The sequence below is a fragment of the Diachasmimorpha longicaudata genome, chromosome 7 (assembly GCF_034640455.1).
Source record: "Diachasmimorpha longicaudata isolate KC_UGA_2023 chromosome 7, iyDiaLong2, whole genome shotgun sequence".
Classification (NCBI taxonomy): Eukaryota; Metazoa; Arthropoda; class Insecta; order Hymenoptera; family Braconidae; genus Diachasmimorpha; species Diachasmimorpha longicaudata.
In genome coordinates this window covers 5,380,388-5,394,826 of record NC_087231.1, presented here as the reverse complement: position 1 = coordinate 5,394,826, position 14,439 = coordinate 5,380,388, and the positions used below count along the sequence as shown (strand labels likewise).

At 41.0% G+C, this 14,439-nt stretch overlaps 1 protein-coding gene across 1 annotated transcript in view; it reads left to right on the top strand.

Annotated features, from left to right (window-relative positions):
* LOC135164897 (trichohyalin) overlaps positions 1–14,439 on the top strand; it is a 76,788-nt gene that overhangs the window by 28,340 nt on the left and 34,009 nt on the right. Inside the window, exon 3 of the mRNA XM_064125673.1 lies at positions 2,743–2,818. Within this exon, the coding sequence (XP_063981743.1) occupies positions 2,743–2,818 (76 nt within the window). The remainder of the gene's footprint in view (positions 1–2,742; positions 2,819–14,439) is intronic.

Below are 14,439 nucleotides of genomic sequence, written 5' to 3'. Positions count from 1 at the left end.
AAACGTCAACGCCTTCTCTTGCGTTATTGGTTACCGACTAATCGATCGTTCACCTTTACGCATTCTTCACTGATCACTGACCGGTATCTCTCGCATGTCTGTTATGCCAGAGGCTGCTTTCTCCATTGAGAATTGTGCGGAGAATTATGCAAAGTGTATTTGCCACCGAGACAATGAAGAAAGAATGAGAATTGAAAATTCTCTTAAAGAGAAATATTCACGTTTTTCGCTATAAAATTTCCACTACGAGGACTAGAATTTTTTCTTGTAAACTCTACCATTGAAAGAAAATGGTTTCAGTTAAAATTTAGTTTTTATAAGAACAAATTCTGGATTTGAAAAATTTATCAAGTAGTTAAATTCTGAAAATAATGACATTCTAAAATTAATGTTAATTTCCTTAAATCCTTCCAAAGGCCGCTCCTAAAAATAAGTGTTAATTACTTCCAAATAATTATCACGCACCTCACCTGAAACTTTTCCTCCCAGATTCAGTAACCGCCCCTGGAATTTCATGCATGAAGTTCCTCTCAACGCACAGAAGTTTGAAACCAGGCTCCCTCATTTTGCAACCCTCTCTCAATCTACAAGTGCAAATCCCGATTTGGAAATTCCAGCCATGAAGGTGTCACCTGTTTCATGCCACGAAATCTGTACTTTCTGTTAACCCCTTCTCCACCCAGACCTCCATATTCCTTTGGCACTACAACTACCCCACACGGCGTTACCATCGAAATTGGTTTGTTGCGCCTTCAGTATGTGTTCCCCAGAATAGCGTCAAGCAGTTGAAGTGAGATAGAATATTAGGAAGTTGCAGTATAGCCCACGTTTTACTCCACTCCTCTCGACAAAGTTAAGGCACCGGCTACGCTATCTCTATTACTTCGCCATTCCTACTCCACTCGTTGAATCGAGAGTGTGCTTGGGTAGCTGGGGCTTTGGTGAGGGGGGGCTCGGCCCCTCTCACAGCCTGGCAATGTCGAATGTGGTCGGATATCGATTGGACCTGCTGACGGGTAAATTAAACTCGGTTTACCAGCATTTCCGGCACAACTCAGAAACGTCTTTCCTTCCTATCGTGTACCAATGCCTCTGCCTCCGTCTGATTCGTAAGCTTGGCTACGTCGATGTGCCATATTGTGCCGAAATTCAGTCAGAACCCCCTCTCCCCCCCGGAAATGTGATATATTGACGCGCGAATTTTCCTCCATTCTCTGGCTTCCCGAGCTCCATCTCAAATCAATGCCCCTGTCAGTTTCTTATTCCTGACGTGTATTATTTTTCTGGTTTGTAGCCTTTCGTGAAAACTTATTTCTTCAGCGTCCGGGTCGACGAAGGGAAATCGTTGATCTTTGAAACGGAATAGTTATTGCTGTCCTTAATTAAATTAATTTTTTTATCGCTAAAATTAATTGGCCTCGTAATTTTTCCACGATGATTAAGGAAATTTGCGTAATTTATTCATTCACATTCTCTAATGAAGTGGTCAACCAGGTAAGTCATCTTATCTCGAACCGTCTCTTCAGATGAATATCTCACAAATTACGGGAAATGACAGAATTTTTCTGATAATTTTTTTTCTACGAAAGAATAAGTTCCAGGAAAAAGTCTTCAGGAATATTTTTCTATTGCTTCCAGACTTTTAAAAATTCATCGAATATCGTGACGGGAGATCAGTTAACTTGACTCGTTGTACCACTTTACGACAGAATTTAATTTACTTCGGTGGATGATGACCTGTGGAATCCATAGAACGTCGGAGATTCCCTGTCTTTCGTTTCTAGAAAAATTGTCAGTGGACGATTTTTCATTGCCATTTATGTGAATTCTTCGATAATTCTCACTGAACTTCTCTTCTTGCACTTCTTCGGAATAACTTCAGCCGTCCTGATGACAAGTTAAAAATGACTATCCACGGCCAAACCGGATGATTGGATTTAATATTGAAAATGTAATCTTGGCAGTCCTGGCAACTCTCTTCTTTTCCAAGCTCACCCTCGTGCACAGTTCTGAAATACGAGAAGTAACGTTACTCAGTCGAACGCGCAGGAACTGAGCCGAGGGGATAACATGCCAAGGAAATAAACGCCTCTGTAATCCCCAAAGTGAAAATGCCGAGGGCATTCTCTATTCATGCGAATAGGGTCAAACAGCGTATTGTCACTGGGTTCCCTCCTCCTCGAATATTCTCTTCTGACCTCTCGTCCTTCATCAGAAAGCACAACTGACAACGCGACGATGTCTGCTGTCATCCGCGGAAAGAGACCGGGGAAAATCTCATTCGAATAATCACACGCCTCAGCAGACGATTTCTATCGGCACGAGAAATCCCAAAGTCCCAACGATAGTTTTCCGGTGGATCGTCTTGGCTCGATGGACTGAGAGCGCACGGGATTTTATAAAACTTTTCTGAATGAAGAAGTCGATAGCCCTCCTCTCCTCCCCCCCCGCATATCCACGTGGGGATTTATCGCTAACTTTCATCATTTTCACAGTTTTTCTTTCGCTTAATATTGAACGGGTGAACTTGGTGCAGAAAGTCTAGCGAATTTTATTAGGGGTGATTGAATATTTTTCAATTTGTCAGAGAAATTGCGTTAAGAAATTACTTTGGAAAATTTATTAGACATTCTCGTGAAAAATTCTCGCAATCGGGGGAAAATGGCAGAACAAACCTATGAATAATTTGATTAATTACCATTAATTTGTATGTAAGCTAATTTACATTGTTTTTGATTACAGAATATTCTTGACAAATTCAACCCCGGTGCGAGACAACTGATCAACGCCGGGAAGGCATATCTCAAGGCACTTCATGGTGAGTGAATTTGATTTAAAGGAATAGAAGAGAATGCATGTGGAAGAGAATCCAAAGGGATGAACTGTGTTTCACTCTCGCGTTGCCCTACACCCCTGGAATAGCGCGTCAGTCGGTGAAACTTTTTCTCATCCCTCTGGTCTCTCCTAAAATTCCCTAGGATTTTATTTCGCGACGTCTAGAATTCCACTGTCTCCCATCGATCAGATCCACCCTCGCCAGCCAATTCAGCTCGCCCCAAAGAAATTTGCCCTTATTTTTACGGCTACCAAATAAACACACTTTTACGTCGAGTCTCACCATTATCCCCCGGTCATTCGATCAGTTCTCATTGTCCCCATTCAGTCCCACTTTTTTTTTTCTCCTCTCCGACTCTTCTTTTTTATTGTTATCAAATAAACACGGCTGATGCGGCTCGTTCTATCTGGCATAACGATGAGCCCTGTCAGAGCCTCGCTTCCATTATCCTCGAGGGGGCGAAAAAAGACATGAGTTTAAATTAGCCCTCTCCTAGAGTAAACAGAGGGGTTGCCTTTATCGAGTAAAAAAACGGTTTTAAATCAGCAGACGCGGTTTATTCGCTTATCTGGCGATTTATGACAGCTTAAAATGCTAATAACCGGCAAAACGAAGCTCAGGCGAATCTCCGTTTAAATATTTTTATTGAAAAATAAAACATTAAATCGACAAATCGGTTGCATTCGTCCGTTCAACTCTCTTATTTAACTAGTTTTCTTCTCTTTCCTTTTCTCCGAGAAATCCAGGATTTTATGGGATTATAAATCCAGATTATTCCATACTTTCCTTCTGTTCATTAGAACCTTTTCCCTTTGATAAGGAAAAAAATGGGAAATTTTATACAATGACATTTTACTACTCATTCATCACCGCTTTTATTACAAATTAATTGACCTATGAATTTACGAATATATGAATTTATTTATTTATATGAAACATGAAAAATATTTTTAAACAAAAACATAACATTGAAAAATCTTTTCAGTGGAAAATGTTCACCACTGGAACTCTGTTATTTACCAACATTCGTTGTTTTTTGATTCCGTAAAAACAGGGATTTCACGGGATTATAAATCCAGCTTATTCTCTATTTTTCCTCTCTTCATTATAATTTCTCTCTTTTATATTCCATTCTGGCGCGTGATAAAGCGATTGGGGAGTTCAAATTCGGTACATGGGTGCGCATGAGTTCTCCAGCAATGTAGAAATACACTACTGCGTGAGCGCAACTTAAATCTGGCTTTGTCACTGTGAAAAGCTTGTACGGTACGTGCAGGATCATGTCTGACTTGCTGGGTGGAATGGGAGTGAAATGGGAGATGGAAAATTCGAAGAGATGGAGGTTGCGTTAGTAGGTTGGGCGGTGGTACTGTTGGGAATGAGTGGGTATCGTGTAAAGAGGGTGGAGGACAATATTTATGGGGTCCTGGTGGTACTTTCCGAGACTCGTGCTTTGTACGAGTATCGATGGACTGTATTTACGAGTGGTAAAGGGGCTCGGGAGATTTTCATGCTCGCTTCAAGCTACGAAGGGCATTCTCTTGTGGACTCGGATTCATTGAGTCCAGGGGAGTCATAATGTTGGTGAATTTTCATTGGAAATTATTGAATTTTAGAGGGGAACGAGCGAAGATAACATCATGAATAGCTGTATATTCATAAGTAAGATCGATTGTTGTTAACGAGATTCGGTAACTGGATTTTCCGTTGGATTAATAAAAATGCAATTTCGCATGAAAAATCTTCCATTACCCAATATTTTCCATAAAATCAAAAGTCACAGTTCTCTGTACCATCACAAAGGATAAATCGAAAGTTAGTGCTCGTATATCTGAATTTATTCTTCTCCAGCACATGCATAAAGTTTACAACACCGAAGCGAGGATTAAACCCACGTTGTACACAAAGAGAAACAAATATTTTGTGTCTCTGTCGGCGGAAACTTTATTTCAGTTTGCACAAGCGTCTCCGGGATTACCTCGCTACGTACGAATTCAGAATAGATGAATTAATTTCATCAGCGTAAATTTGATTTATTTCCTCCCTTCGCCCAGTTTAGTGCGCCTCAGCCTGCTTGTTGCCATATTCACACGTCACAACTTATCTTTATCGTTCATTCATTCAGACGTAATTGCATTTTGGCTCTTTGTATTGCTGGTGAATCCGATGAGTGTTGGGTGCTGGCTAGATTTCCCTCAGTGTCTGAGGACTCTCTCCTTTTCCTGAGTTCTTCAGAACAGACGAAGATCTTTGATGATTTATAGCGAGTCGAGACGTTCCGCGGCTACTAATGAAACGAATCCGCATCGACCTTGAACGAGGCAACTTCCTCCCTTTGAATTCAGTCAGGATGTCGTTGAAAAGTTCAATTTAACGGAGATATCGGAATTTCCCTTCGTGGAAATGTCATTCCAATATTTTCCGTCTGTGAAGAACGAAATTGTGGAATTTCATGTGATGACTTTTATTTTTGCAAGATGCAGTACATTGAGGTAGAATTACATTATTTAAGCAGTTCACGACGTGATGTGAATATCCGATCTAGTCAATTAATCTCGGAGGTACTTCGAGGTCGCTAATGAACCGAATCTTCTTCAATCTGAAACTTTCCTCTCTTCGCATTTATTCACGATATCTTCAGAAATTAAACTAATACAGTGGATCACTGTTTACCCCCCATTTAAGTTGAGATTTCCCATAATTCCCTATATTTTTAAATCGTGTTTCGACAAATTAGAGTAGCACTATTTCGTTGCTTATTTTCCACCCCAATTTTCGGGTTGTGGAGAAGCGACTAAGACCTTGATGATTTATAATGTGGTGGAGCACTTAGGGGTGTCTAATGAAACGGTTTCTCTCCTCGGGTTTGAGGGAGGAAGTTTGTCTTTTGAATTCATTCAGAAGGGCTGTTGAAATTTCTGTACAATGTACAGGAGAAATCGAAATTCTCTTTCATGTATATCCACGTGAACTCCAGTTTTCATGCAACCCTTAAAAATTTCCAGGGAAACATTCAGTTGAAAATTTTCATCACGTGACTACCCGAAAATTCACGTTTTGATGAAGTAATTTTATTCAACTATTCGTGAAATTTGAAATAGCACCATTTTTCTCGGTAATAACTTTTGAAACGTCCGTGAAATTTGAATTTCTCGAAAACAATGAGCTGCGGTTGAAACTCACATTTGTTCTCGTCTTTGGGTCTCACGTGAATACACATGGCCGAGTGGTTATGGTTTTGGACAAATTCTCGAGAAGTTGGATGCACATGCTGATAGACGGTGACTAGGGAAGTGTGAGGGACTGAATGGAGCTCTGGTTGAGGTGTCACGAGCAGGTCTCGGGGGAGGGTGTATGTTGGTGCTGAAAACACCGAAACTGTAATTACGCTGGTCCGGCGAAAAATTCCGAGTGCTTTGCTGGCCTCTATAACTTTCTCCATCCACACTTGATGGACTATCCTCCCTTTTCCAGTCTGGGGTACGTGCAGTTGGCTTCAATGCCCTCTCACTGCCTATTCATTTTGCCTCCTCGTTCATGCCGACGTGGCTGACCAATTTCTGGCGCGAGACTGTTACCACTCGCTCGGCAGCAGGCACGTACTCCGACGAAACATAATTTTTTTTAATTCTATTATTATTTTTTATTATGCGAAAGTTCATGGCTGAAGTTTTTGAATGGATCTTCGTTTAGTTTTGCACCGGGAAATAATTTTATGTCGCATCATGGAGGAGTAAAGAGAATCGGGAGTACGTTTTTGAAAATTGAACAGAAGTAGTTCATTAATAAATTCAATTATTTTTACTGACATTAGAGTTTATTTCTGGGTGATAAGGAATATTCGTAATTATTTTTATGTTATAAGAAATGAAGTGAGAAACGTGGAAATACAGGTAATGGCATTTCACAAATTGACAGAAATGTGATCATTAAAACAGGGAAAGCGAAACTCATCAAGTTGTATAATTAGTACGCTCGGTGCTCGGTGTACTCGAATCCAGACAATTCATCCATTGAACCTGTAAGTTTACTCCTGTAAATCTCCTTCCAGTGTCAACAGTCAGTCACGGCCCAGTGCTCAATTTATTTCATTAAAATCGTTCATTACGCACCCTCAAAATGGAAAATCTTATACTTCGATGTCCCTCCCCAGTTATATCTCATATTCGGGCTGTAAATCTTACCCTTAAAGCCAACCCGCGTCTCAATTTCAAGCGATGAGAATTCCTTGGAGTCTCGATGCTACTGGAGTTGGAATCGGCCAAGTGCCTTTTCAATTTCTTAATGAGTTGATCCCCCTTTGAGTCCAGATGTAAAAAAAAGTTGGGGAACTGGAAAAAGGCAAATTTAATGAAACTTTCTGGAGATAGAAGTATTGAATGAGAGGGAATGAAAGTTTAAATTGCAATAAATTGATTGAAACGTCGAGTATCAAATAACTCCTGCAGAACAATAAGAGAACGTTTAGTTTTATCGCAGTCACATAAAAAATTGGAAGAGTGGAGGGGTGAATGAATAAATAGTAATGACGGAGTGGAATTGGCTAATAACACGAGATAATTCAGAAAAATATTGACTATCACGATTGCACGGGGAAAAAATTTCTAGAATTTTTTGGGATTCAACGTGATCCTTTCATTGCGAAATTCGATAATCCCCGAATGTATTCGGATTACCATGAGCTTCTGAAATGCGAAGCCCGGTCAAAGTTATTGAGACCACCCATGGAGTTTTTATTGGTTATGTATCTGAAGGGGGTTGCGCGTACGTCTCACGCCTGACAGACCCCGGACAAAAGCACTCGAGGCCGGAAAATTGTTCGTCCACCTACGGGGATTCCATAATTAAAATTGGTCCCCCACGTCATTGCTCGTCCTGTCGTGTTCCTGTTTTCACTTCCCCCGCGATCACTTCCGTTTCAATCATTTACCTCGGCACTCTTCGACATATTTCCGCCAGCAGACTAGCGCGTCATCATATTTTTCTGTCAATTTAATGAGAAAAGTTGGAATTACAGAGAGGAATTTTTTTAAAAAGGATTTTGCGCATGTGATGGGAGGAAGTTATTGTTCATTAATTCGGAAAATATGGACCGACTTTGCGCGAAACAATGCACTTTTTTTTTGCTTTTATTTCAAGTATATTAGAGTTGTGGAATCCAGAAGCAATTTCATCATAAAATAAATAATAATTCATGAATAATTGAAATTTTATCATACATTAATTCCAACAGTTGAGAGTTTCCTATTTTTTAATTTCATGTCCCCGAAATAAAAAAACCACTCTCGTCATTTTAATTTACCCCAAAATTTTTTTTTCACTAATTGATAAATTAATTGAGATACTAATGATGACCTGAACAAACCCATTAATTACTCAATAAACTGCCCACTAAATTCAACATTACAGGCATTAAATTTTATCGACTGACACAGTTTCCTCACGCATGTTCTCAATGATAATAATAGGTGACAGAGTCATTATAATTACCGCTTGCGTAGTGTATAGCATTGAGTTAATTACAACCCAGTGTACAACAGGCTGATTAGCCAGGAGTGATCGATTTCCGTGTCGACACGCGAGTATTGTACGTCGAAGTTGGGCTGGGTAATGGGTCCATTAGTGCTGCAGTTCGGTATGCCCAGCGTGGATATGGCATCGAATATGTAAGGTATTCGCGATTAATCCTGATCCCGGTGAATTCCAAGGGGTGCACAACTGTGCCGCCTGGGCCATCGGGAGTTGGCGGGGTTGGGAGGGGGGAGGAGAGGGACATTTACGTGACTACTGCATCGGAACTATCTCCGACGATACTGCACATCGAAAATACCTACCCTGAGGTTCTAATATTTCGTTTTAACGTGTGCTTTACGGCACCCTGAGCCGTTATTATTATTTAATGGCAGTTCGTCGGGGAAATCCATCAATTTTCTTCGGTTTTCTGATAGATTGATGAAGTTCTTAAGCGCGAAAGTGCTCAATACCAGTTGTCGTGTAGAAATTGGTACAGATTAATCTTTAAATTATGCATCAATTTTTAAATTTATGAGAAATCCCACTGTTGAGACTTGAAAAATTAGAATTAATTTCATCTTTCCATTGAAATGATGCTCTATACCGTTTATCAAAAATTAATATTCCATAGCCCAAAGCAAACACCGAACAATAAAACTCATTGAACCCCATCAGTCCAAAAAAAGTAAAAATTCATTGAAAGCTAAACAAGAAAGCTGATGAAAATCGAGATAAAAAAAAATCCACCGATCTGAAAAGACCCTGAGAAAAGATGAAGACAGATCCTCGCCCTTGGACTTTTAATTATACCCAGCGGCTGTTCCCTAGGGTGGAATACGTCTCCCCGAGAAAGCCACGTACCTAATTTTCAAAGCCCCACCAATCACTTTCACCCGGGTCTTTTGTCCGATCCTAATGAATTGATAAGAATAATTCCTATTTCCCGAAAACTCCTAAACTAAATTTGTACAAAAATTATAATCCTCAAGATGTTTCAGGGAGGGATTGGGCAGGGGTGAACGCCAATTGACTAACCAAATTACAGTCCTCTGTTGTGAATGAAAGAGGGCAGAGTCCTATGGACTTTTGCAGATTGTGGTGCGAGAGGGGGGAAATGTGCAGACGAGAGACTATGACCGAGTGAAAATAATTGAATCGTACTGTGGATGGAAGCCATTGTCTTTTCAGAATGAAGTTTACGTTTCTCTTGTTTCCCTCCACCTCATTCTCTTATCAGTCTCTCGCCCCTTCTCATTACTTTCCCCTCTTTCTCTTTCACTGTCCTGCAGTGCACGAGGTCCTCCCCATGGCAGCATCACTGTTGCTTTTACCCATCGGTATCCGCTCCGTTGGTACAGACGTGCGTCATTCCAGTAATGTGAGCCAAAGTCTACGCGTCTGAACTTCAACCCCTCCCTGCTCTCTCCCCCCAGCCGATCCACATCACTCGGTGCGCTACCTTTTGGAATTCCTGCCGTCAAAGGTCGACGCTCCTTTCACGTCTGCCACAAGTGTATATACCACAGGGATGGTTCTGCGTTTCCATGAGCATAACAAAGAATGCGGAGAGAATGAGGTGAAGGTACGGTGGTACGTACTAGAGGCCAAAGTAAGTGTGCTCAAGAAATCTAAAAAGAAAAACGGGGAAATGATAAAAAGACGGAGATATGAAGGATCCCCTTTATCCTTGGTGAGTGTCTCAGCACGATATACCGGATAATCCTTTGTGAGCGTTAACTCAATCCATATAAAATATTTTCGACGGAGAGCTATGCTGGCAAGAAAAATGCGGGAATTTCATAATGAAATAGGTAATTTGCTATTTTTAATTGAGTACAAGAAGGACCATTGCGTTAATTGAAGAGAGGCAGAGTCCCTTGAGATGTTTGAATGTTCAGGACTAAATTATAGTCCGGTTGTAATGAGTTAAGGAATTAAGAATATATTCAGTTCAACAGTTCAGGTATTAAAAGACAAAAAACTGGTGAAAATTGAATAATAATTTCCAACCCGAGGGATCAAGGAGAAGTGTCTTTTGTTATTGAACAATGAGAGACCCAGAGAATCTCCAACCGCAGACTAGAAATAACGGTTAAGTTCACTGGAGCACGGGTGAATCGGATGTATCACAGTGGAAGTGGATAAAACCCGGTGCATGGTCAGACAATGGGGCCGCAGAAATCAGTGGATATTTCGCTGCTGCTGGAATCACATGACAATTCGCAGAGGAGAATGGAGGGAGAACAATGATTTAGAGAGTCACAAATTCCACTCTTCCTCTTCCCCTCATCCCTCAGTGTATATCGAGGCTCTCTGCGAGCTTCTCCACCCCTGTGTCCCGTGCTCACCAGTGCCAACTGAAATTTATTTGCGCGAATGTTGATTTCACGCGTGGGACAGGGTCAGCTGACCCCTCCCTCGATGGCAACCCCTTCGATTTCTCTCGGACTGGGGTGGAGGGTTTCGGAGAGGATGGAGTACGGTCAGAATTACGTAATTGCACCTGACGGGACCCCAATCTCTCCAGATATCGCAGTCAAACTTACACAAGTCTATTTCAACCCTAATTTTTTTGCAATTCCTTGCTAAGGAACATTTTTTGCTCGTAAAAATTTATTTTACAAAGAATAAAAATTAGAAAATTACAAATTTCATCCCAACTCCACCTGAATCAAAAACTCCCACATTCTGTGACTTCCAACCCCTTCGTGACTCTCGCAGTGGGTTGAAGGGAGGCGCAGAGGATGGAGTACGTAGAATCACGTAATTGCACCTGACGGGCCCAGCGACCCCACTGGATATCGTAGTCAAAGTTACGCCGGTCTATTTTAAACGTCGAGAGTACGAGAAAATTCGATTTTTCGGGGTTGATTTTTTTTGCGTGTTGACTCCCCCTTCAACTCCCCCCCATGTCTGCCTCACACTCTCACTCTTATAGCGCGAATGGAAAGGTCGGGGGCAACGAGCAGCGAATATTAATTGGTCTTAATTATTCGACTGGCTCCAGCCACGTTATTCGGCGGCGATGGGGACGGGGAAAACTTTTCCCAGGAATGGCAGTTGGACGTAAAAATGGATAGGGGTGGAGGGGATGTGGCCAGCTACAGGGAGGATAGCAAGTTTGTTCCTAGCATTTTACACCTCCTCGAGCCTTCCGGGGGAACGCACGTAGTGGGTAAAACGTGATGGGAAAAACCACTCGGCCTGAGGTATAATAATTCTTATTCAAATTTTTCTTCCCCACTTTTTTTTTTTTATTTTCCTCACTCTATTTTTCCTTCATTTTTACGCTTCACCAGGTGTGAGCATCATCCCTCCTGCTTACGGTCTGGGGTGAAACAACAGAGTGTCCCATGGGGTATGTTGGATGGTAATATAACAGGGTAGTGAGAGCGAAGAGGAGAGGGGAATTTTAAGGGGAAAGAGTGAGGGTGAACCGGTGGTTTTCGAAGCGTTGCAATCTCCCGGGGGCAAGAAGGAATGCGATTAAGGGTTGATGGCTTCCTAAATACAAACAACCCTCGAACCCGTAATCACGAGCGACAATCGGCTCGAGGGTGGTCACCAGTTCGGACATTAAAGAGTCGATAAAGGGGGTGTTAGTGCATAGTCACAATGGAGGGGTATGTCATGCCATTACTTAATTGAGAACTGCAATGGAAATTTCATTAGTTAGATGTCCAGTTTATAAGTGCACTGCTTAATATTTTATTTGAATCCAAGTTGTTTAGATTTCAAAGGGGAAGTAAATTCGAGCATTTAATTCTCTTATATTTTATCGCTGTCAATTTTTTCCCTTGAAATTTCATAAGTTATTTTGCAAGAACGATCAAGTTCTGACTAGTTGACACTTTTGGTGCAAAATAATAAAATAAAATGACGTAAAGGTGCATAAAATATAATGAATATATAACTTGGCTTTTGTTCCTTCAAACAGTCCGTAAAACAAGGTTGTTTTATATCCCAACCAGAAACGGGTTGACTTTTTCATTTTTATTTTTACGCGATGAGTATTTAGTATAATGAAGTGTCATTAAAACAGGACTTTGTGGCGTTTTTTCATCCCCTCTGGTATGTCTCCACGTGATGGTATGCAGTATCTCCCAGTCTTCATTCATTCCTCCACAGCATCAGTCATCCACTCCTCCCAACAGGGACGAGGAAACCCCTATATTAAAATTACTCCATCTCTCCGGAACCGCTACCGCCCAGCGAGAATTTTCCCCGATTCCTCGGCTCCACCGGGTGAAGCGTGACTTATGGATCGCACGCGATATACCGTCAGACACTTCTCGCCTCTTTCTACTGTCTGCACTCCTGTTCATTTTTCTCCCTCTTTTAGGTGTCTCGCCTTCCCCTCTGCGTGAGTAAAGTGTAATTTATTTTCTCATTTGTCTTAGAATTAAATAATTCGTTTACTTTGTTTGGTGATTTTCTCGCAACTCGTTGATGTGAATGAGAACGTTTCTTTATCATAAAGTTTGAGGAGAGCAAACTTTCAAGAAAACACGAAATTCCCGAAGATTCTGGCATTATATCGATCATCTGAATTTTTCAATCCTTTATCAATATTATTCTCTCACCCTTGATATCGGTTATTGAAGTTTTGATTCCACGTCGTTTCACCTGAGAAACTTCACCCCCAACTTTCGCTTCTTCGTCTACTTTTCATTCTGTATGTTGTAGTTCAGTTGAAAGAGTGAGAATAAAGGAAGAGAAGTTTTGACGAAATAAAAGTATATATCGTTTGCACTCAGCCATTACTTCTGATGGAAGTTTTTATCTTCAATTGTAGCGCCACACTTTTGACTTTTCACTGTTAATTATGAATTCAACCTCGAGAATGCGACGACTAAAGTCGACTGAAGATTATGAACTGCTGTCAACTGTCAATATGAGACTCATATCAAATGCTTCTCAATAATATTTCGTATTGTTTGAATTAGAATGGCTCAATCAATCAACCCCCGGAATTCCCTAGAAAACTCGAGCCAAAAGCCTCCCCGCCCTGAAGCGATATGGCCTCTTCGAAAAACCATAACCCCATGTACATCACCCACTCATCCGGCCCCGCCCCCGATTCTCAGAATCCACAGCCATTCACTCATGAGAAATGGGCCCAATTATTGTCCTCCTCCTTTCCAAACCAATTTTGACAGAAGTAACGTTGGCACACGCGCCAAACTACCAAAATGTACTTTGACAAACTGCGAGTCTCACAAATTCCGGCACAAACTCCGGGGACATTAGCCATAGGTGAATCACTAGGGCAAGGACAATCGATGACGTATTGCCTGGTTTGTGAATTAATGACCCCCCTTTCGGGCCCGACACCCGAACTGACTCTAAATACATTTCCCTAGTTTCTCCCACATTCATCACTCTTGGGTATTATAAGGACGACGGGGAGTTATGCTCTCCGGGAACTAACTAATGCACTCTGAGCTGCTTGAAATTTCATCAGAAACTTGAAATATTCAGCCGCAAAATTCACCCCCACGGTTATCGCAACTATTGTTGATTCTTATCCAGATTATGCGCATGATATCTATCCTCCCAATATGACAACTGCAGGGATCCATGTATTACCATTGTGAAAAGGGTGATATCTGCTGCTGATATATTCTCAATAATGGGAACTAGCTTTTCAATGAATAATTTTTTTCCTTCTTGTGCTTTTCTTCGAATCCGAACTTTTTCCATTTTAATTTGATTTTTAAATTTTCTCGAAGAGGAAAATCCGACTTTTATCGATCCATTCCTATGAATATGTAAACGAGTGATGTTAAACAGGATTTGGAGAAGGAAGATCACGAAATTTGTTGCTAAAATTCCCTGAATAACAGAAAAAACAATTCTTTCCCACAACAACCTCTACAGTTCCTCTGTAATTTCCATTTTTCGATTTAACGAGTCGGCCTCACAATTTGGTCTCTCCTGTTCATATTTTGGGCAGTACTAGAGAACGTACTCAAAAAACCCCCGATGTTTGCGCTTGAAATATTCGAGGATGGTTTCCAAATCTCCTCTCCCTCTGATTCATGGATTATTTTTGTAAATTTAATTGGTCAACCGCAGTTTTCCCAGTT